The sequence below is a fragment of the Myxine glutinosa genome, chromosome 9 (assembly GCF_964187855.1).
Source record: "Myxine glutinosa chromosome 9, kmMyxGlut1.1, whole genome shotgun sequence".
NCBI lineage: Eukaryota > Metazoa > Chordata > Myxini > Myxiniformes > Myxinidae > Myxine > Myxine glutinosa.
In genome coordinates this window covers 119814139-119838736 of record NC_136269.1, presented here as the reverse complement: position 1 = coordinate 119838736, position 24598 = coordinate 119814139, and the positions used below count along the sequence as shown (strand labels likewise).

The 24598-nt window shown below is 45.3% G+C and overlaps 1 protein-coding gene across 5 annotated transcripts in view; it reads right to left on the bottom strand.

Moving 5' to 3' along the window:
- Nucleotides 1-24598, bottom strand: part of USP34 (ubiquitin specific peptidase 34) — a 235166-nt gene that overhangs the window by 110327 nt on the left and 100241 nt on the right. For 2 of the 5 annotated variants that reach the window (XM_068128379.2, XM_068128382.2), the window contains exons 23-32: nucleotides 21445-21558; nucleotides 14505-14604; nucleotides 11921-12086; nucleotides 11513-11639; nucleotides 9603-9750; nucleotides 9314-9414; nucleotides 6904-7170; nucleotides 4894-5019; nucleotides 3990-4112; nucleotides 3724-3807 (exon numbers count right to left, since the gene is read on the bottom strand). In XM_068128379.2, coding sequence (XP_067984480.2) covers nucleotides 3724-3807; nucleotides 3990-4112; nucleotides 4894-5019; nucleotides 6904-7170; nucleotides 9314-9414; nucleotides 9603-9750; nucleotides 11513-11639; nucleotides 11921-12086; nucleotides 14505-14604; nucleotides 21445-21558 — 1356 coding nt within the window. The remainder of the gene's footprint in view (nucleotides 1-3723; nucleotides 3808-3989; nucleotides 4113-4893; nucleotides 5020-6903; nucleotides 7171-9313; nucleotides 9415-9602; nucleotides 9751-11512; nucleotides 11640-11920; nucleotides 12087-14504; nucleotides 14605-21444; nucleotides 21559-24598) is intronic. The other 3 variants (XM_068128380.2, XM_068128384.2, XM_068128381.2) reach the window with 2 other exon arrangements.

Here is a 24598-nt window from a genome sequence, read left to right as displayed (position 1 = left end):
CCCGTTGAAGGAGCACGGCGGATGACACCGCCGAGCTTCGTGGCCGAACTTGGCGTGGAACCAGCACCAGGTGGTGGAGCTGGAGGAGTGCGGCTGGCTCCGCCAGGCCGGTGGAGTCGACGGGTTTCCCCGCGGTGGCGGTTTTCGCCGCGGCGGTGGGCGGGGCGTGGCGGCGTTCACGAGGTGCGTATCAGCATGCTGCTGAACCACAGCGTGCTGTAGAAGATGATGCTGTGGAACATCAGCGTGCTGTAGAAGATGATGCTGTGGAACATCAGCGTGCTGTAGGAGATGATGCTGTGGAACATCAGCGTGCTGTAGAAGATGATGCTGTGGAACATCAGCGTCGAAGGCCGTGACGGCCACGCCAACGCTCGCCCGCGTGTCCGAAGCGGCGAAGTACTTGTCCGCCTCGGCCGCCAATGCTCGGGGTTCCGTTAGCCCGGTCCCGGCCAACGCGAGGCGAACCTGCGCTGGAAGTTGGCGACGGAAAAGCGCCCGGAATAGCGAACCGGGGGCTTCGTCGCCCAACAGTGACAGCATATGGTCCATTCGGACCGACGGGCGCGTCTCACCGAGCTCGGGGAGATCCAGGAGGCGGTCGGCCCGTGCGTCGTCCATGAGGCTGAACGTGGCTAGGAGTAGCCGCTTGAGTGCCTCGTACTTGTGGCCGTCCGGTGGGTGGCGAAGGACGGACACAACTCGAGCGGCCGTGCCGGGCCCGAGGGAGGCGACGACGTGGCAGTAGCGCGTGTCATCGCCGGTGAGGTGCCGAAGCTGAAATTGGGCTTCGGCCTGGACGAACCAGACTTCGGCCTGAGCCTCCCAAAATTCCGGAAGTTTGACGAAGGCGGCCATGGCGATGGCGTCGCGTGTGGAAGGATCGCTCCGGCAGATCCAACGTCGAGGGTCACCAGTAAAGCGCGGCGTTACGCGCGCTGCTTGGAAGCAAGGAGGAAGCGGACAAGCGGTAACATATAAACGTCTTTATTGTAAAAATTCACTGTAACACTCCACTCCTCCGGGCTGGTCGCCCGGGGTATATCATGAGGCCACGCCTACCCCTCGGGCGTGGCCACCGCCCACTCGGTGCGTGGAATGATGTCACCACGCCAGTGGGCTTTTGTGTCCGCCACAATGTCATAGGTGCCTCCATTATGACGTCATAATTTGACAAGCACAAAACTTCAGCGTCAAACAGGGATAAATTGGTGGAGAAAAAAAAAAGATAACATCATTGGTCATGTGGTTCGGCCGCCATATTTGTTTTAACACAAAAGCCTTAAAAACCACAAAAACACGCCCTGGCGAGGGTCTGCAATCTGATTGCTCTTTCTTGTTTGTTCTTGCAGTCCATTGGGATTTTTAACATTTGTCTCCAACACCACACTTCAAAACTGTCAAACATCTTCCTTTCTATATTTTTCACTGTCCATAACTCACATCCATACATTGCAACTGGAAATACCAGAGCATTCACCAGCCTCATTTTTGTTTGTTTTTCAGCTTTGTCTTTCCAGATCTTTGTCAATCCTTACTGACAAAATTTATTTGAGGGCAAAAATAAATAAATAAAACATATCCTTCCTTTTATTGATGTAGTATATAAAAAATAAAATAACCACCTTTAGAGGCCATTTTCCCCCGCAAAGCGGGGGTTGGCCTTTTTCGGGAACCGTGGTTGTTGTTGTTTTTCGGTCCCCTTTTTGAAGCAATGTTTTACGGCCGGATGCCCTTCCTGACGCCAACCCTTTTTGCCGCCTTTAAGGACAAACAGGGAATTACCAGTGAACTGGTACTCAATTAGCCGACCTCGGAAGGATGACAGGCTGAGTCAACCCCCCTGGCGTTAATTCAGCGATTGACCGGGATTCGAACCCAGGATCCTAGGATCCTAAGCCGGCACCCTAGCCGCTAGCCCAACACCAGGATGTAGTATAGGGTAGAATAAAAAATATCTGGAGATAAACAGCAAGTTATAAATTGAGGAAGACATTGAGGCCTCAAATCAAGCGAAAATGCGCCAGTTGAATTACACATAGATAATGACACTCGCGATCGAAACGGAAGTGCTCCAGTTGCTGTGGCACACCAAAAGGTCCCAGAAATTGATCACGCCCACATGCGGTAAGATTATTTCAATTAATCGCGATGGCACTGGTATGGCGAAGATGGTGGAGAGCGCAAGAACAAATGGCAATTCAAGTCCTGAGTGCTCAATCTCGTGGGATCTTGGCCATCGTCGACGATCATCTCACGAGCCTCTCACGCCTCTGGTGAGAAATCCGATTCTTACCATAGTACTACGACAATCGGTGAGGCATCCCCGAGATATTGTCATTCCTACGTTCATTTGAATAGGCACTTCCTCCTCAGTACTTGTCCCTCTCCGTCAGTCAGACCTATGTGCAGTTTATTTCCCGCAACCCATTAGTTGGGGCCGTGGCCTGAGGCCGACTTCCATATTTCGCTCCGAGGCTTTTAAAGCTCATGACTTTACCGGCATGAGCACCGCTCACTATTTTCGGCCAATGATACATTGCAAATTTGAACGGCTCTTTTTTTAACCCAGTTTGCACAATCGAGGGCTTTATGGCATGGTTGTGAAATAAAAAAAAGTGGTTGACATCGTGGCTGCGTCAAGCTGCGCAAGTGCCCTGCAGAGCGAGGGGAGAAAGATCCTCATGGCATGGTGAATGTGCTCGAGTGGGACGATTAGGAGTTCGAAGGAAGTGACAAAGACCTCGAGGGAGACAACAAAGAGCTCAAAGTAGACAACGAGGATTGCATGGGGGAGAGGAGGATTGCACGGGGGAAGACGAGGATTGCACAGGGGAGACGAAGATTGCACGGGGGAGACGAAGATTGCACGGGGGAGGCGAGCATTGCACGGGCGAGGCGAGGATTGCACGGGCGAGGCGAGGATTGCACGGGAGGCGAGGATTGCACGGGAGGCGAGGATTGCACGGGAGGCGAGGATTGCACAAAGGTGAGGATTGCACGGGAGGCGAGGATTGCACCGGGGAGGGGGAGGGAGGGGGGAGAATCACACAAGGAAGGAAAGGATTGCACGAGGGAGGTGAGGAGCGTGTTTACACGAGTGTGAGCGTGCCGGGGGTGGAACTGAGTGGCGAGAGGTCATTTGGTGAAAAATTGTGAAAGAGCACGAGGGAGTCGAGAACGATCGCGCAGGAGAATTGAGGCGGATTGAGCATGTGAGTCGAAGAGGAGTGCGCGAAGGAGCGAGCAGGGGAATTGAGGAGAATTGAGTAGGGGAGTCGAGGATCGAGCCGGGGAGTTGAGGAGGATCGAGCAGGGGAGTCCATGAGGATTGAGCATGCGAGTCAAGGAGGAGTGCGCGAAGGAGCGAGCAGCGTATTTGCATGAGTGCTGAGGGTCGAACCAAGTGGCGAGTGTTGATTTTGAAAAACATTTACTTGGTACAATTTACTTTAAAAATGATTTACTGTGAATGAGAATGGGGAGAAATGGGATAAAATAAAGAGGAGATAAACGACATGGGGAATGAGTGGAGACATAGGGGGGTGTGTGCCTGTGTGTGTGTACATGTGTGTGCACGATTAAAACAAACAAACATTGAAGTATTCATCATTTTTTGGAATGGCCCTCATTAGTTACTGTTCAACATTTGATAGCTAGTAGTGAGCATCTTTGTGATGGATGCATGGAGCTGGGGTTGTATGTGTTTGTGATTGTTCAGACCTTGCAAGACCAAGAGCTTTTGCTATTCTCCACGTAGCTATCATTGGAATCATCGGAGTCAGGATAGAGGTCACCGTAACTGCCCTGCAAAGAAACATTCAAACAATCTCATGAGGAACACATACAACATTTACAGGTAGACTTTGATGAATCTACACATGGTGATGGAAATAAGTGAGGTGACAAGGACATGGTTAATATTATTGAAATTAAATATTGCAATAAATAAACAAACAAATAAACTAATAATCGACAATGGTGCTCACTGTGGAGACGGTGCGGATTCTACGGCTTGGCTTGCTTAGGGCCTCTATTATCTCCAGTGCATAAAGAAGCTTCTGTGGGCTCCTCGAACGGAGAAGCTCCTTCCAGCACACATCCCTGCCTTTCTGCAGAGAACACGTCATCCAGCCACGAGATTAGAACTTGAGAAATCAAACGATGATCATCGTCCAAAACCACAAAACATTACCTTAAAATAACTCCCTTTGTAAAAAATAAAAAAACACCATTGTAAGGGAAACCAAATATTTGTTTGCAGTCAACAAACTTGTATTAGTTTGCAAAACTTTGTATTGCAAAACAAACTTTTGCACTTGTATTAGTGTGGAAAAACCACTTTTCGCACTTGTGTTAGTGTTGAAAAACCACTTCTCGCACTTGTGTTAGTGTTGAAAAACCACTTTTCGCACTTGTGTTAGTGTTGAAAAACCACTTTTCGCACTTGTGTTAGTGTTGAAAAACCACTTTTCGCACTTGTGTTAGTGTTGAAAAACCACTTTTCGCATTTGTGTTGGTGCAGGAAACCACTTTTGCACTTGTATTAGTGTACCAGTTCACTGGTAATTCAGTAGTTCAGTTTGAGTACCAGTTCACTGGTAATTCCCTGTTTGTCGTTAAAGGCGGCAAAAAGGGTTGGCGTCAGGAAGGGCATCCGGCCGTAAAACATTGCTTCAAAAAGGGGACCGAAAAACAACAACAACCACAGTTCCCGAAAAAGGCCAACCCCCGCTTGCGGGGAAAAATGGCCTCTAAAGGTGTTTTTTTTTTTTTTAGTCAACAACAACAACAACAAACAAACAAGTTTGAATGGCTTAAAATTTAAGCAGCTTTGCTATTATATTAATGTTAATTTTCTGAGTGTTTACCCAACCCATATGTGTCACACACCTGATCTTCAGAGAAGTCCTGGAAGGCCTGCAGCATACTGGGACATGTCGGCAGCAACATGAGAAGCTCCCAGACACTGTGTGACAACTGCTCTGCATGCATGCACAGCTGCTCAGACTCCCAGCTCTATGAATAAGACGAAAGTACATTGGAGGATGAACGAATACATAGAAAGATTTCAGAATTGTTTGAAGAGGAAACAAGGAAAACTTTTTTGAAACAAGGAAAATTCAACAAAACAGTTTGGAAATAGCTTGAAGCAGTGTATCATGGAGTGCCCTTTATCCCAGCTGCAATGCTACTGATGGTAACCTGCCGATACTTCACAACGAATGCAGCAGATGTGTAATCATTCTTAAACAGAGATCGATCGAACATATCTTCCTCAGTCCCTTTGTTCATCAAGTAGAGAGTCAAGATAGACACAGACTGTGATATTAAGGTGGAATGCTCAAATTGTTTCTTTGATGAAAAGACTCATGTTCCCAAAGCCTCCCTTCCTGTTGTAATTCTCCTTCTACTTGCAGGCGATTCCCTGGAGCAACCAGTTCTGATAGCATCGCCACGGCCTTCCTTAATACATATGCATCAGAACTTGCTTTTTCTGTTTCACCACTCTTCTGCAGACCCTTCTTTGGAGGGTTACCTGCCCTTAATATTGAAGATGGTTACAACAATATACCTATCCAGAGGAAGGGTGCCAACACAGACCCTCTGAACTACAGACCAGTAAGCTTTCTTCCCATCAACAATAGCTTAGACAGACCTCAAGTCAAATCTCTTCTACAACTATAATATCACATCACTAATTTGGATTTCGTCTTCGTCACTCTAACTTAGATATGCTCCTGATACTAACTCAGGAATGGGTGGACACCTGACCTTAAGCAAGAGGTCAGAGCAGTTTCACTAGACATCCCCTGAGCATTTGGCAGTCTGGCACCCAGCCCTGATTGTTAAACTTAGTGCCAAGCATATCCGAGGTCCTCTCTGATTGGAGGATTTTCTTCCTGCTCACAATGCATAGCCCTTGAAAGTGTTTTCTATCATAGCCTTTCCTGAGATGGTCTTGTAGTGCCCTTGTTTCTCTGGCTGAAGTCCATCGCCATAAACTAATGAGTGTAACAAGAGCGTAAACCAGTAACAGTCCTGTTACTGGTTTACTTGAACGATCTCTCGGCCTCTTTAAAATTAAATCAAGAGTGAAGCCGATGGTGCGCCATCGCAAATACCCACGCTTCCCACCAAAAGCAACGCTGAAAGATGGCAAAAGGTGCCACCAGGAATGACCCAATATCAAAATTTGAGTTTAATGTTTTTCGGGAACATCCAGTTTTTCTGGAAATTTCGGGAACATCATCCCGTTTTTGACCCCTGTAACTTTAAGTCACCACCATCGGGAGCATGAACTGAGGGTCAAATCCAAAAAATCGTTAAATCTTGCATGTGTCCCTCAATGTTGATTGCAGATACAAAGTTTCATTTAAAAAATGTTTAGAAACGTGCCCGTAATTGAACTTTTGGTGTATGACCTTTTGACCCCACTCCAGGCACAGGGTCAAAATGATACTGCTTTTGCACCTTCGTGCCATGTGATGATCATAACTGCCAGGGATGCCACCTTTCACCAAATCGATGAAATGGCTTGATGCCAGGACACACTGGTTCACGCCTTATGTGACAGTGTCTCCGATAAAAAGGGTGAAGAGGCGAGGGGGTTGAGGGAGATTGGGAGGAGGGAGCATCAAACAGCATACACTAGTTATGAAGAAAAAGCATTAATTACTCCAATGAGAACAGACTAGATGATCACATGGAAGAGAAATCTTATGAGGGATAAGCCTGCGTTCTTCACCATGAAACTACCATTTGTGGAAACAAACAACATAGACTAGGACTGTACAGTCACTGAGAGAACACAAAATAATCTCTGTTGTTACAATGTCCATCCCAAAAAGACAATAATGATATTAATAAACACTTTATTTACAATCATATTTACAAACTGACCTCTCCATCGTTCTCATGTTTTATTGGGGTGAGTTCATCTGTTCCCCCCGGTGTGGCTGGACCTACACATTTTTCAAAGCAAGCAGGTGGTGAGCCAAAGGAGGCAAGCATCTCGAGGAGATCAAAGAGGGCAGTGAAGGGTTGATCCTGGAGCAGAAGAATCATGGGAGTGTTCTCCTTTTGTGGAGGGGGGAGGCAAGAGGCTGGGAGCTGAAGTCCATCGCCTTTTCTTTCTCTACGCGGTGCTCCCAGGGACACAAACACCATCTGTGGGCAAAACACGCGGTGAAGTGGCAGCGGCCGATTCTGTCTACAACCTTTTTTTGAGATATTGTATTCACAGACAGACAGACAAACAGACAGTGGTGAAAGCATAATCTCTGCCCACCAATAAATAATGTGGGTGGGGACAAGGAAAGCAAAAATGGAAATAGAAATGCAGCAACAAACTGAACAGTGCACTTACTTGGACAGTAACAATTTCCCAGCTATTTTTTAACAGTAAGCTTACCACAGGCAGACTCGGTCAGGAACACAAGACGAAAGAGAATGACAATGTGCATAGGTGCGTGTAGGTGTGTGTGTGTGTGTGTGTGTGTGTGTGTGTGTGTTTCCTGAAGTGCAGAGAGTCGTGATGGCACGGCTTCAGACGCCTCTCCTGGTCCAGTCTCATCCTTAGGTCTCTGCTGCTGGCTCTCCATTGCTGCATGGATGCTGGCAGGGCGTCTTGGGTTTTGCTGTACGAAACACTCCCAATCGCTAACCCTGACTATATATGCTGTCAAAGGGGTGGGAGGTGGGTGAGGTATGTGGCTGGATGGTCCCAGCTAAGTTGCTCATTCTCTGGGGATCCCAGGCTGTCCCTGTGTATAGCTGAACAGCTGCTCTCTGGGAATCGCAGGCTGTCCCTGCATGTGGCTGAGCGCCCACTCACCGGGGATCTTGCCTGTGAGTGCGTGGCTGGGTGTCTGCTCTCTGGGGATCTCAGGCTGTCCCTGTGTATAGCTGAACATCTGCTCTCTGGGGATCCTGCCTGTGAGTGTGTGGCTGTGTGTCTGTGCGTCTGTGCGTCTGCTCTCTGGGGATCCCAGGCTGTCCCTGTGTATAGCTGAACATCTGCTCTCTGGGGATCCTGCCTGTGAGTGTGTGGCTGTGTCTCTGTGCGTCTGCTCTCTGGGGATCCTGCCTGTGAGTGTGTGGCTGTGCGTCTGCTCTCTGGGGATCCTGCCTGTGAGTGTGTGGCTGTGCATCTGCTCTCTGGGGATCCTGCCTGTGAGTGTGTGGCTGTGTCTCTGTGCGTCTGCTCTCTGGGGATCCTGCCTGTGAGTGTGTGGCTGTGCGTCTGCTCTCTGGGGATCCTGCCTGTGAGTGTGTGGCTGTGCATCTGCTCTCTGGGGATCCTGCCTGTGAGTGTGTGGCTGTGCATCTGCTCTCTGGGGATCCTGCCTGTGAGTGCGTGGCTGGGTGTCTGCTCTCTGGAGATCCCAGGCTGTCCCTGTGTATAGCTGAACATCCACTCTCTGGGGATCCTGCCTGTGAGTGTGTGGCTGTGCATCTGCTCTCTGGGGATCCTGCCTGTGAGTGCGTGGCTGGGTGTCTGCTCTCTGGAGATCCCAGGCTGTCCCTGTGTATAGCTGAACATCCACTCTCTGGGGATACTGCCTGTGAGTGTGTGGCTGTGTGTCTGTGCGTCTGCTCTCTGGGGATCCTGCCTGTGAGTGTGTGGCTGTGTGTCTGCTCTCTGGGGATCCCAGGCTGCCCCTGTGTGTAGCTGAACATCTGCTCTCTGGGGATCCTGCCTGTGAGTGTGTGGCTGTGTGTCTGTGCGTCTGCTCTCTGGGGATCCTGCCTGTGAGTGTGTGGCTGCGTCTGTCTCTGGGGATGGCAGGTGTTTGGTTCTTTGAAGGTTCCAGGCTGGCTGTACGCACTGCACTGCCTTTTACAGACAGTTCTCTGGCTCCTCCCCGCATGGATCTCACGTGTGGAGTGGCCTCCATGTCGAGGTATAATGAAAGGACAACGGGGGTTGATTTAAGATGCATACGAATGGAAGATGGGAAAAAAGAGATAGACACGAGGCCAAGGGTGTCAGGGATTCTAACTAGACATCCGATTCTGGTCGATGCCAAGTGGGGTTTACAAACGTTTATGCCCACACTCATCAATACATAACTGCTGAATAAGTAACACCCCAAAGTAATTTTCGTAATAATATCATCAATTTACATGTGGTCTTCTATTTTTGTTTACGAGAAACGTATTTGGCAGCAGGTTTAAGAACCTGTTCAACAGCAAAGTACCAGAACAAAATAGGCCACGAAAAGCAGGTGTTGCGATGTGCAGCCATTCTGCCATACAAAGTAAAGGAAGCACTACAACGCAACACCATTTCACAAATGTCTCGGGTTACCTGCATATCTTTGAAGCCAAGCATGTGCAGAGTCTTTTCATCATAGTCAGTGGTGAGTTCATGACCCGAAGAGATCATACGAACTGGTCCCATTATGCTCCCTGAATGATGAACATAAACCAGGATTATTTTCCATGGAAAAATATTTGGAGGAGATGGGAATAGGGCCGTGGGAATTTGGGCACAGGGGAGTTGGGAGCAGAAAGCAAAAGAGGTCAAAAGGAATCTGAAGAATATATATAGTCACTGAAATATAATTTCAAACATTGAAGAGAGGTCTATAAATGACCTTGCATGTCCCCCAAACGTGACGATGCCCCAAACTCTTGCAGCTGAGCCTGTTGCTTCATCTGTTCTTTCAGCAAGCTCTCATACCAATGCGTAACTTCAGCACGCAAGTCTGCGACCTGGTCCGCTGGAAACATCTCGATGGTCATCTGCAAGCAAAACATCAAGTGTGACCAAGGCAAGAGGTCAAGCACGACCGTATTTCACTTGCAGACAGGAGCAACACTCATTAACACAAGTCAAAAGGATGACACGGTTGCCCTCGTGTTTGGTCGTACATCCGGCTTTTGAGCAAGAAATAATAACTAGCGATACTTTTGTTGTTCCCCTCCTCTTATCTTTACAAAGGGTGAGGTCCGATGGCACCAAGCTCCTGCCCTGACGACGATACTCCTCCACCCCATTCCCTCCTCGCCCCCCTTTGTCCTCAGTCTGCGCTTCACTGATCTCCTTCTCACACCGTTCCTTATCCTCCCATCCAGAACCCTCTCCAGCACCTTCATGACATAACTAATGAGTGTAACAAGAGTAGCCCTACACTTCCCCAGATATTTAACATCCCCATCTCCTTCTAAATGGGCACAATTAACCCTGTCCTCCACTCCTCTGGAAATGACCCATCTCTCATACATAGATTCAACAACCTCTTCGTCCACCTGACTCCGACCTCTCCCGCTGTAATTATCATCTCAGTACATACCTCATCAATGCCTGGCACCTTTCTCTGTTTCACCCTCTTCAATGCCGTCCGCACTTCCTCTTCTGTGATCTCCAACAAATCCACCTTCCCCTCCACATAACTCGGTAACTCCAGCTCGCCGTTGCTTCCTTCCCAGTTCAACAGCTGTTTGAAATATCCTTCTCACACCTTCAATACTGCCCCCCTCTCTGTCACTAGCCTCCCATCTCCATCCCTGATCACCCCCCCCCCCCCCTCGCCTTCCCTTCATGTCCTTGCTATTACCCGTCATGAGCCAATTTATAGATCATCTTCCTCCCACCATCCTCTTCCAACTTGTTGTACACCTCCTTTTCCATCTAATTCCTCGCCTTATCCGCAGCTCTCCTTGCTGCTCTCTTCTTCTGCACAGACAGGTGCAGCAACCCCACATCCGGTTGCCTCCCTCTATCATTGATCTTCTCTATCCTCTTCCAAACCTCCTTTTCACCAACTGCTTTTGCTACTTCCTCTGTCCACCATACCTGCTTTCTATTCCTCGACTCTGCACCCTTTCCTGACGTCATTCCACACAGCACTTCTATAATTCCCCATAAATGCCTCTCCATACTTCTTCCACTCCTCCAAACCTTCCGCTTCTTCACCAACTTGCTCATACCTGGTCCTCATTCTCTCCTTGTATCTATGGCCATGGTTCCCCTACACTTTTCCCATCTAATAACCTTTCCATCCCTGCTCTTAACCTCCCTCCTTTTCTTAATCCTCACCCAAACACACCAGGCTTGTGCTGGGAGGTAACATGCTCTCCTGCTACTGCCTTGCAATCCTGAACTCTCCATAGCTGTTGCTTCCTTACTACCACCAAATCCAGTTCTCTTCTGTGCTGCCCACTCCTATAGGTAATTTTATGGCTTTCCCGCTTCTGAAAGTCTTAAATACTACTCATGTAATTTTTGAAAGATACTACTCATCCATAAGTGAACCATGCAGAAAGTCCAACACAAAATAGCCCCAAATGATGACCAAGGCCTGTTTGCGTTCCCATCTGAACCCCTGCTTCATGATGCAGAAACCCAGGTTAAAATGTTACACAGGTCACACCTTACATGTTTGCCCATTGTCTACTAATGTTATTGTAAATCATGTAAAAGTACAATGTAGCTCCTCTATGAGCCTTATATTAAAGTAAATTAAAATATATATAAAGTCCACAAACCAAGTTTCAGTCTAACCTTGTCTGGTAGGCCAGCCGGCTGGCACACAATACGAATGGGCATAGCCTGCTTATCACAGAACGACTTCTGATGGCTGCCAATCCCTTGGCCTTCGATCTGCCACTGCCGTAGGTGATAAGCAAACCTAGAAAGAAAACGAGGATGTGTTATGGTAACAAGAAAAAAAACCTGCTGGGGGAATGTGCATGGGTAATTCTGACAAATCAGGACAGCTTACGAGGCCAAAGTGTTTATCATGGACATCTTAACATTTATCTGAGTTATTTCTTTTCCAGGCTTAGCTCCCTCATTTTGTTTCACCCAATAACAAACATGAGCATCCTAACCACCCTCTTCAGCCTGAAACATATGCAGCATCGATCACTTGTTGCCTTCCAGAAACGCACACATGCACACATGCTTTACCTGCGCTTGAAGGCTTCCAGGTGAGTTTTGAGTAACAGCAGGCCTCGCTCAATGACCAACAGACTCGAGTGTGGGTCTCGCTGCATTGTGGCCGAAGCTCCAGTCAGGCTGTCCATGCAGCGAGTAATGAACTCTCGTTCGCGCTCCAACCCACTTTTACCTGTTCCTCCAAAAACACGAGTGGCAAAGAAAAGGAAATTCAGATGGAAATGTACAATGGTGGAAAGGGGAAATGGACAAGCATCAAGCATGATACAAGCATCAAGCATCAAGCATCAAATCACGCGTGCGCACGCACACACACACACACACACACACACACACACACACACACACACACACACACACACACACACACACACACACACACACACACACACACACCAAAGTCGCTCTGGATACCAGCAATGTCACAGAAATGGCGCCGCAATTTTTCACCGCACTAAGTGGGGAATTTCCTAACAATTAATTTCCTCCTCCCCTGCATAGTTGCCAACCGATGAGGGATGGGGATTGTCCGTTCTCTATCCTTGAACTGAACATCAGGAAAGGAAGCAGCACATACCATTTCTTAAGTCTCTGGTACGACTCGGCTGGGTTTGAACTGCCAACCTCCCAGACTCGAAGTGACACTCATACACAGAATAATTTTGCAATGGTGTAAAACCATTACACCACTGAATCTGGTTTCTTACATACCAGAGAGAGTGAAGACAAAAAAGCCAGAGAAACACAAAACAATGACAGCACCAAATGAGCAGCTACACTCACATTATCTCCGGGATAAATGTCATCCGCCAAATCCAAACGAGAAATGAGACCATGCACATCCATAGTTTATTGAACTTAATTCCTTCCACTACCGAAGGTCATGGATGCACATTATGTTTCCACCCCTGTTTGTTTGTTTTTTGTTTGCCTGCGAGTATGATATCTCAAAAAGTTAGGGACAGATTCGGATGAAATTTGGTGGACAGGTTGGGTGTATGACAATTTTTTGTGAGGATCCGGATACTATAATTTAAAAAAATTCTTCTTCACCATTGAGATAGGACCAATAGGATAAATAGGATGATATTTCAAAAAGTTGTGGATGGATTATGACAAAAGTCAGTAGATGAGTTGGTTAGGTGACAAGAAAAAACGATTAGATTTTGGTTCCGGTCCGGATGCAGATTCAAATTGTATCATTTTAAAAGTGGTTCTTCAACATTGAGAGATAGGGCCAAAGACAATATATAGCTGGATATGTCAAAATGTTATGGACGGATTCGGACTAAACTTTGTGACATAGTTGGGTATGTGAAAAGAACAAGTTGATTAGATTTTGGTAAAGGTACGGCCTATCAGTGGGATACAAAATGTAAACTGGTGAGCATTGTGGAGGTATGTACTCGATTGAGCGCTGTTCTAGTTAACTCCGCCACCGAAGGTGGGCAGAGCTTATGTTTTCACCATATCTGTCTGTTCGTCTGTCTGTCTGTCTGTCTGTATATGTGAAAAGGATATCTCAAAGTTGTGGACAGATTCAGCCAAAATTTGGTGGAGAGGTTGGGTATGTGACAAGGAAGAAAGGATTAAATTTTGGTGAAGATCCGGACCCGATAATTTTTTAAAATCGATTCTTCACGAATGAGAGATAGGGCCAAAAATGATAAATAGCACATCTCAAAAACTTATTCAAAATTTTGGTGAAGATTCAAATCTGGATCTGGATCTGGATCAGATAACTTTAAAAAAAATGATTCTTCACTATTGAGAGACAGCAAACAAACAATATATACCATGATATTTCAAAAATGTGTGGACGAGTGATGACAAAATAGGTGGATGAGTTGGTTGTGCGACAAGAACAAGCTGATTCGATTTTGCTTCAGGTCCGAATCCAGATCTGGCCTATTGGTGGGATACAAAACGTAAACCATTCGGCCTGGCGGAGGGGTATGCGTTCTACCGAGTGCTGTTCTAGTTGTCTGTGTGTTTGTTTGTTTGTTTGCCAAATTTTCCTGCATTTTTTGGCCGATATTGACCAAACTTGGCATGTACATTTCAGGGCTTCCAGTGAGCTATTACTCCAATGCCCATTGAATGAAGGGGTGGGGCGATCAGGGTGAAGATTCAGACTGTCACAGAAAGTCACAAAGGTTTACTGTGCATCTGTAGCAATGGTCTTTGAAAAGCAATGACAATAAACAACGTCAAATGGATGAAAGATGTCAATTGAGAGTCAAAAGCAAGGCAGAGCTGTAAAGGCAAGTATTAAGGGGAAGATAAATGTGAATTGGCACTTATTGGGTGAATCTCTTTTTCTGAATCTGATTTTTTTTTTCTGAATTCTTTTTTTCCTGAATCTGAATCTTTTTTCTGAAATCGAGTGAATCAACTATAGGTTGTGGAAATAAAGTGGGAGATAGATATAGCCATGAATATAAAGAGAAATAGACAAAGAAAAGGGATTGGAATAAACAAGCTGAACTTGTGCAAATCCATTAAATATGGCCAACACCGCTGCAACAGTGAGGCATACACTCTCCAAAACCACACCATTTAGAGAAAGTGTGCTGAGAAATCATGTGGTAAGTACCGCTGATGTAGTAAGAGTTGATGTACTGTATGGCAGCACGACTGACTTCCGCCCTCTGTGCCCGCAGAGCAATCCCCCACAACTGGTCCATCCCACAGGGCTAAAATGCACACAATTTCCATTCAGGTCCTTTCAAAAGCACAATCACATAAAATAAATGTAACTTATTAGGCTGCACCTGACACTGCGAGTAAGACACGTGGTTGAGCATCAAATATACATCCACCTAAGTACAAACATGAGCATGCCGGGTTTAAAACCCAAACATTGCATGACCAACAAGAGATGTACTTGCAGGGGTTCTAACTACATCTTGCAATTTAAAAGTAATGCAAGGTGTTCAAGTAATTATTCAGTAAACTAGAGTTCAGTAACTGGCACAAGAACCGAATGTCAGATATATGCCCAGCTTGCCTAGAAAACAGGATAGCAAAGCGAGGAAGAGGGCAGAGAGAGAGTACGATCAAGAGAAAACGAGAGAGTTCCTTTGTGCAGGTAAATCCCAAGTAATGCGGTGTGCACATAAGCATACGATGGACCAACTAAAGTAAAAAATAATCATTTGCTTTGCTTGAACTCTTCATGGTTTGTATTTGAATATAACTTTGTTTTGAGGTGAATATTTCCTTCCTGGATGTGAATGCAAACTTTGTTCACTTTGATCTTTCTCTTACCTGAACCCGAACTTTTCACAAGATCGCAAGTGCAAGAGTACACGTTTTTACAAACCCACCTCAATGTCAAATTCTCATTTGCTTTCACACAAATGTAATGATGTGGCAGTGTGGCACTGAGTTATGTCATTTGCTTTGGGTACTTTTAAATAGTCAGCACTTCCCGTTATGTCTCTCATAAAAATAGTGGAGCTTGGATGGACGTCCCATCCTGCTTTGATATGTATTATCGCACTGTCGTATGCAGAAACTTAGTCAGTTCCTTAACCTGGAAGATATTTAAATTTTGTATGTTATGGTGCACCACAATGTTCAGATTTTTGTTATGCAGCATCTGTTCGATCAAATGGCCTGAATGTGAGAAGCGAAGAGGGAAGGAAGCATAGCAACCCGCACGAACAGAGCTCCATCAGTAACGATTGTACGCTCGGGAGGAAAGTCACAGAAGCTTGCTTGATGTGCCAACGCTTCCCAGAATTATGAACCCAGAACAGCAAGATGGTCGCCATCAACATTCCGTTTCTTATGGATCCAAATTATGATGGGTCATCTGGTTAGGTGATCAATGCAATAAAATTCAGATCCTCAGGTTAGGTCTCCACTGCTCACCCCCCATTGCTGAATGGGTGCTGGTAGGGCGTCGCTGGGTTTACTAAAGACTTGGCATTTAATATGGAATATATTTTTTGTGGGGGTGAACTTACTTTTCAAGATGACTTAGAACCAAAAGTTCATTGGAATTATGTTGAAATTATTCTAGATTTTGTTAATGTGACCTTTAAAAAAAACAAAAACCACATTTGACATTTCGAAGCAAATAAATTGATCCTTGAAAGTGATGTAAACTGATATCAAACTCAATTCACGGACAGTAGTGTTGAACTTCTGTACGTTTTCCAGAAGTATCTCTTTATTTTGCACATTAGCCAATTTTTTTTTAAACAAAAACAAAAGTTAAATTACGACTGGGATTACGGACAGTAAAATTACAGTTCAGTACTTCGTGTAACCCCCACGAGCATTCAGGAGAGCACGTACACGTTGAGGCATGCTGTTCACGAGATTTGCCAAGGTTTGGACAGGAATCGCTTGCCATGCAGTGACAATAGCCTGCTGCAATTCACGCACAGAGGTAGCCTGCTGGTCCAAGTTGTCGATTTGACGCGTTAATTCTGCCCACAAGTTCTCTATCGGATTCATATCCGGGGACATGGCAGGCCACTCCATATGCTCTACACCACGATCAGCAAGAAAGTGTTGGATCATGCGAGCACGATGAGGCCGTGCATTGTCATCTTGGAAGACAAAGTTTCCTCGAAAGGCTGCACGAGCAAATGGAAGCAATGTTTCTTCCAGAATGGCCCTGTACTTGAACTGGTTCAGGTTTCCATTCAGAACAACCAGGTCAGTTTTGCCCCCTGCATGAAAAGCAGCCCAAACGGTCACCCCACCACCTCCAGCTTGGACTCTTGGCACTATACAATCTTCGTTGTAGGCTTCATGCACTTGTCTGCACACTCAGACGCGGCCATCTTTACAATAGACCAGAAATCTAGACTCGTCACTGAAGATCACGCGATTCCAGTGTCCTGGCTGCCATTGACGGTGCTCTCTGGCCCACTGCAATCAGCGCTGGCGGTGTTGTCTGGTCAGGCGTGGCTTTCTCAGGGGACGCCTGGCACGATAGCCTGCTTGAACCAGTCGTTGGTTGACTAGCCTTCTGGATACAGGCACATTTGTCAGTTGCTGCCACTCAGCCCTAAGCCGATTAGCTGACTTGGTACGGCCATTGCGGACTAACCGGAGCAGCTGGCAATCATCCCTCCTTGTGGTTCTGCGGGGACGTCCTGGCCTCGGTATTGGAGTAGGGACACCCCGCTGAGCATATCGTTTCAGGATCTTTGACACATGACCTTGAGTGATGCCATACTGCCGAGCAATAGCACGCTGTTTCATGCCGGAATTTCGTAAAGCCACCACTCCATGACAAATAGCATTGTCGAGTTGACGGACCATCTCCAGAGGAAGCGGCAATAACTTTTATAGACGTGCAGCAGTTGTTTTCCACGAATACAGAACGCAACAACCCTTATATACCCGATTGTGAAGCCAATCGTCAAATGTACCTGTCCGTATATTTTGTCACGCCACCTGTGATATAATCCTGTTATTGACTTCTTGCTGCGACAGACAATCAGTGACATGGTTCTTTCAACAAAGAAATCACCGAAGCATAAAAGAAACTCACCAGATTGATATACTGAGTTCAGAAAATAAACCAAAGTCAAGAAAAAAAAAATTCCATATTAAATGCCAAGTCTGTATGTGAGACTCTCCCGATTGTATTAAAACAACTGGGAGTAACTGGTGAGAAAGTTAATGCGAACGAAAATGAACCATTATTTAATATAATTAAGCTAATGCATTCATTACTTGCAATTGTTGTTTTCATGTATTGTTATGCATTATGTTTTTTCTTTGTTTTTTTTTGTATACTGAATCGAGGCTCGTGAAAGAGCTAACATTTATTTCACAAACAAATCAACCAGACAAACAAAATATACAAAAAGAGGGAGCGGAAGACAAGATGGGGAGAGAAGGGGACCACTCTGTCAAAGCGCCTTTGGGCTTCTTGAAAAGCGCTATACAAAATAAATGAATTATTATTACTATTTATTATTACTATATAATAACCATTTATATATATATATATACATATATATATATATATATATATATATATATATATATATATATATATATATATATACAGTGGAACCTTGACTTACGAGTGCCCCAACTTACGAGTTTTTCGAGATACGAGCCGTCGCTCGGGCGGTTTATTGCTTTGAGATGCGAGCCGAGATCCGAGTTACGAGCTTTCGCCACCCGGTCACGTGGTTATCTTGCCGTGCAAGTACAGTATCTCTGACGTATAGCGCTGCATTTTTGTTTTCGCATGTTGGTTATTTTGAGTTTTGCCGCCAGGTGGGTTCTGGTCACGTGGTTATCTTGCCGTGCACGTACAGTATCTCTGTCGTATAGCGCTGCATTTTTGTTTTCGCATTTTGGTTATTTTGTAAAATTTCATGTTCATGTCGAACATTTCATGTTCATGTTCATGTTTTCATGTTCATGCCATGCCAGGCCACAACTTGTTCAGAGTGCCGGCGATAGCTCGCCTTCTCTTTGTGGAAAACACGGTGAGATCCTTAACATCCAACAACTAATGGGACGCAAACGGGGCGCCCAGTTTAGCGGTACACACATTGATGAATCACCCTGCCTGTGATTCACCCATGACAGGTTATAGCTGGGTCGGGATTCAAACCCAGGCTGGACAGTTTAGACTTTAGAGTCAAGTGTGCGTACCTCCAGTCCAGGCCATCCTGCCAACTTGTATGCTGCATACAGGTGAAATATAAAGCGCGAGATATTTTTATATATACTGTATATTTAAAAAAAAATTGGTGTGGTTTTTGGCGGGCTGGAACGGATTAATAGCATTTCAATGGGGAAATTTGATTTGAGATACGAGCAATTTGAGTTACGAGCTCGGTCACAGAACGAATTAAACTCGTAAGTCAAGGTTCCACTGTATATATATGTATATATATATATATATATATATATATATATATATATATATATATATATATATATATATATATATATATATATATATATATAAATAAAAAGACAGGATGTCCTATAAGTCTGAAACCACAGGGCAAAATCATGAAAACGGCTTGTATTCACAGAATGAACCCGCCATTATGATTGGTACAAAAATGCTGACGATGTATCCAGTCAGCAGTCACACGGCGAATGGTGTCAGGAGTGATGGTGTTACATGCGTCGCTAATGTCGCTAATGAATTTTTCCGCATAGACCAACGCCTTCAAGTGACCCCAGAGATAAAAATCCAACGGGCTCAGATCGGGGCACCTCACCGGCCACTCCACAATCCCTCGATGTCCTATCCAATGAACAAGGAATTGCCGTTCAGCCGCTCTCTTCGGCAAATGCTGTAATGGACAGGAGCGACATCCTGCTGCAACCATGTTGGGAAATCCCCATCAGCGTTCAAGACACTGGGGGATGCTTCCTCGTTGAGCATACAGAAGTAGGAGTCTCCTGTGACTGTGCCATCAAAAAGAAGTGGCCTATGATGCGGTCTTTCCAAATGCGACACCATCACACAAGCAGCACCTTGGTCCTTTGAGCAGTAAACCAGTGAGGGTCGTCTTGCGACCATTAGCGGGTGTTTTGTCAGTTCACCTTATCATTTGTGTAAAGAGCAGCCTCATCACTGAACAGAATGGGGGATGGAAAATCGGAATTTTGAGCACATTGTTCCGTAGCCAAACAAAATTCCATCCATTGGTCTGGATCATCACTTAATTTCTGCAGGATTTGAAGTTTGTAAGGATGGCATTTGTGTGCTTGAAGAATGCGGTGGATACTGCTTTCCGACAATCCTGTCTCAGCGGACAACTGCCTAAGAGACCCTTTGTGGCTTTTCGTGAAATGAGCGAGGATGGTAGTAGCTGTGTGGTCGTCGGTGAATATCCTCGGAGGTCCACTGCATGGATTATATCCTATGAATCCCGTTTCCCTGAACTTTGCTACCAGTTTGCTGACACAGCTGTGTGTAATCAGCGTGCGGTCCGGATGCATTCTGTTGAATTCCTCAGCGACCTCCCAATGACTGATTTCCAACGATCAGGATTACCTGCATGCATTCTTCCTTACTCGGCGACATCATGGACACCTGCAAGAAACGAAAAATATAGGAGCAATACCTCTGGCGCTCACCTGGTAGAATAAACAGTATACTGCACCGACTCAGGGTATTTTAAATCAATTTCAATGGTTGCTAAAAGACAGGGCAGCATGTAGAATCATACTAACATAATCATAAGACTTTAAACAAACAAAGAAAAAAAAATACCTATTTTGGGGGGCAACTCCCCCGAACCCGAACCCCATATACCTCCTAAGACCCCAATTTTTCTAATGCCTTGAACAATAAAATTGGTACATCATGGGTGATTAAGGTTGTGGTGAAGTTTCATCGAAATTGCGTGTGTCGTTTCAAAGAAAAAAGCAAATACCTATTTTGGGGATACCCCCACCCCCCTTAGACCCCTAAAGGGGTAGATTTTATATTAATGCCGTGAACATACTTTGGTATATCACGGGTGGTGAAGGTTGTGGTCAAGTTTCATCGAAATAGTGTGTGTAGTTTCTGAGAAGAAAGCAAATACCTATTTTGTGGGGCAACCCCCTGTAGACCCCTAAAGGGGTAGATTTTTTTTAATGCCGTGAACAAACTTTAGCCACAACATAACAAGTATCATTTGTGCCAAATTTGGTCGCAATCCCATAAGCGGTTTCGGAGAAGAAGTTTCAAGTGTTTCCAGACTGACGGACGGACGAACTGACAATGCGCCGTTGCATAAGCTCCCCTGAACTTCGTTCCAGGTGAGCTAAAAATCATGAAAAAAATAATTCTTAAACGAAAAAATCATGAATCACTTATTTTGCCCTATGGTTCCAGACTTATGGGACACCCTGTAGTATATACCAAATATATTTCACTCTGAACAGGTGACAGATGTGGTACGTTTTAACATTTTCCGTACTGGCCATGTGGCTCTACACAGCTGCTTCTCCCATGTCTTGTACATCTATATCATGTCGGTAGACTCGGCAGTATTCTCTCATCTCTACCTAACCACTCAAACTAACCATGAAAATTATACTTATGGCAAAACATATTTAATTGTGTGGTAGTCTGATAAACCAAGATAAAGCAAAGAGGACAAGCAGGTGCGACTCACCTTTATGGCTTTCACAAACTTGTGCACATGTGTCAAATGAGTCTAGAATTCTCTACAATCTATGCGCAAGGCCAAACTCCATCCAAAATGAGTGAATTGTAATACTAAGTTCAATAACCCAGCCAAGCATCAAGACTACTTATTCGTTTGAAAAAGAAAAAAAATATCACAGTTGTTCAAATTTGCAAAGTTATAGTTTTTTGGGAAAAGTGCAAAACATCCATGCCTTCAAAGCCTTCCATTTTAACAAAAAAAAGGAGTTAATCTATGCTCTGCCAGGATTTCAAGGTCCTTCACCCAGAACTTAAAATCATCCCCTCACTCAGTGCACAAAGAAAGGCTCGACTCCACATCAAAATTTCATCACCATGACGATTCACAGCATCACAATAAACCAAGCTGGTATGCTCGGTGAATCACCTCACTGGTCGAAGATCCATCATAGGCGCTGCTGGCAAGTCGCGCCAAGCTGCATAGCTGCTGGAAAAGGTTTAGACCCGTCATGCTGATCGTCTCTGGCTTGAGCTGTGGCATCTGCAAGGAGAAAAAAAAATTCCGTGTTTTATCAAACAGCCATATTGTCAGGAAGAGATGTCCAAACTCTCCCCTCCCCCTCCCCCCCCCCCCCCCCCATCTCTACTCCCATGCTCTCTATTTCCCTCCCCTTCTCTACCCCCATATCCTGTTAGTTTATCCCCTGTCAGTAGTACTCAATTGTTGTAACCCTATCCCAATGTCAATCTAACATTGTTCTTTCATTAGCCTTGCTCTTGTAGAAAAATAAAAATCTAAAAGCTGGCCTCGAAAGCGAGCTGCAGACTAGGCCATTCTTCATCAATCCAAGTCTGTTTGAAAAATCCAAGCTACTCAAAGTCGGCAATGCTTTTCTCCACAACTCAATGGAGTACTGTTACTGCTCTCATCTATGCGCTGGTGCCCAAGCATCACATCTGTTTCTCTTTAATGTTGTGGAATCACAATCTCTCAACATTATTGCAATCCCAAGAGGTGGGGACGAAGTACTCATACAAGGTTGGTTGTTTTGACAACGCAAGCAGTTCATTGGTCTGTTTTTCTACCGCCTCTTATCCAGTCTACCCCCACCGCCTACCCCCTGCTCCTTCAGTCTTACGGTCTTCCCCAGAAACACCAGCACTTCCAAAATCCAGAATCCAGGCTGAATGCACACCTCATCTCCATTGTTTCGCCTTTCTCCCATCTATGGAACCACCTTCCAGAGGCCATTCTTTCCAACTCTTCCCTCCAGGGTTTCAGGCAGGCAGTGCACCCCACCCCATGTCTTCCCGATCTTGAGGATCCTAGGATCCTAAGCTGGCACCCTAGCCGCTAAGCCAACACCGAAGCATGACGAGCTCAAAAGTCGTGTGGCCCTGGTCTAACTACAGCTCAATTCAAACCGGGCGCGCAGAACGATTCAGCGCAGGGAACTTACAACACAGTACTGCTCATACAAATGAGGCATTACTGATATTTGATCAATTAAATATTTTGATGAATCTCAGAGCTTTTGATGCCCATATATAGTTCTTCACCCTGTGTCCTCCTTCTTCAAGTATCCTACTTATTCTTCTTCTTCTTCTTCTTCCATGTCCTTTCTTCTTCCAGGTCTCATTCTATTTGTCCCTCTGGCGATACCACTCTATTGGCAGAAAGTAAGAAGGACTTGATGAAACTGCTGCAAACAGTACTAAAGAAGGAAAGTGAAAGGCTGGTCTTTATTTAAACCTAAAATATAACAATCTTGACAACTGAGAATATCCACGTACTCAGATTGGAGACGATTATGTGGAAATAGTGGATAGTTTCGTCTTCCTTGTTTCTAAGATTGAAGTGAACGGAAAATGTCAAGGAGCAATTAATAGACGGTTTCACGGTAGGGAGCACAGCAATGTCAGGATTGATAAGGATCTGGAAAGATAAAGACAAAAAAAACCCAACAAAATATGGTGAATGCTCAGGCATTTCCAGTCATAATGTATTTATGTGAGTTGTGGAGAGTGAAGAATAAAGAAAGGTACAAGATTGACAGGCTTGGAATGTGGTGTTGGATACTAATGTTAAAAATTCCATGGACGGCAAGAAACGCAAGCAAATCAGTGCTTGAATAAATTAGAGCACAATGCAATTAGACTTCAGAAAGTATTCACAACTTTTGACTGACTTTCCCCCAACTCCTCCCCCCCCCCCCCCCCCCCCACGAATCAAAACTTTGTAGAAGCGCTTTTGACAGCGATTACAGCTTCGAGTCTTCTTGGGTATGTCTGTATCAGCCTTGCACATCTAGATTTGGGAGTTTTACCCCGTTCTTCCTTGCAAATTTGCTCAAGCTCTGCCAAGTTGGATGGGGTACGTCGGTGAACAGCAAGCTTCAAGTCTTTCCAGAGATTCTCAAACCACAGGTGACCTCCAATCAGGTTGTAGAGAAATCTCAAGGATGATCAAAGGAAATTTGATGCACCTGAGCTCAATTTGGTGTGTCATAGCAAATTCGTTTTTAATTATTTTCGAAAAATTTCTACAAAAAAAAATCCACTTTGACATTATGGTGTATTATGCATTGATCAGTGATAAAAAAAAAACCTCAATTTAATCCATTCTTAATTTAGACTAACAACAAAATGTGAAAGAGTCAAGGGGCTGTGAATACTTTCTGAAGGCACTGGATATTATAAGTGCTGATACTGAAACAGAAACTGCCATACTTTGGACACATAATGCATGCAGAAAATGAAAGTGTGGGGAAATCAACCCATAGGCAGATCTAGAGGTGGGGGTGGGGGGTGGGGGAGTGTGGATGTTGTAGGGGGTGCGCACCGCAACCCCTTCGGATTTTCGAGGACAAGTTATATGCTGTGATATTCGCTGCAGTACAACAACAACAACAACAACATGCATTTTAAAAGCCATTTTCCCTGCTAGAGCGGGGGTTAGCCTTGCGGTCCCCATGACAATCTTCTCCATTTTGCCCTATTTTCTGCATCTCTCCTTGTTAACCCCCTTGCCCGCATTTCTTCTTCCACCATCTTTAGCCAAGTCTTTCTCGGTCTTCCTCGTCTTCTACTTCCTTCTACATTCATTTCCATCACTCTTCTCAACCAGTCACTTTCATCCTTCCTCAACACATGACCAAACCATCTCAACCTGTTCCTCTTCACAGCATCAATCACAGGCTCTATTCCCATCATCTTTCGCAATTCATCATTTGTCTTCCTCTCTCTCAACGATACTCCGCACATCCGTCGAACCATTCGCATTTCCACCCTTTCCAACCTTCGTTGCTGCTCTACGTTCATTACCCATGTCTCGCTCCCATAAATCATAACACTTCTCACACATCAATGCAGCATACACCTTTCCCTTCAGCTTCAACGACACTCCCCTCATCATCAGCACGCCACTCAATTCCCGAAACTTCTTCCATGCACATCTCACTCGAGCAACCGTTGCCGAGTCTGACCCACCTTCTCCATTCAGCATGTCTCCGAGGTAGCAAAATGTTTTCACACCTTCCAGCTTCACGCCGTCTCCAAGATCCAACTCAACATTTCCTCCA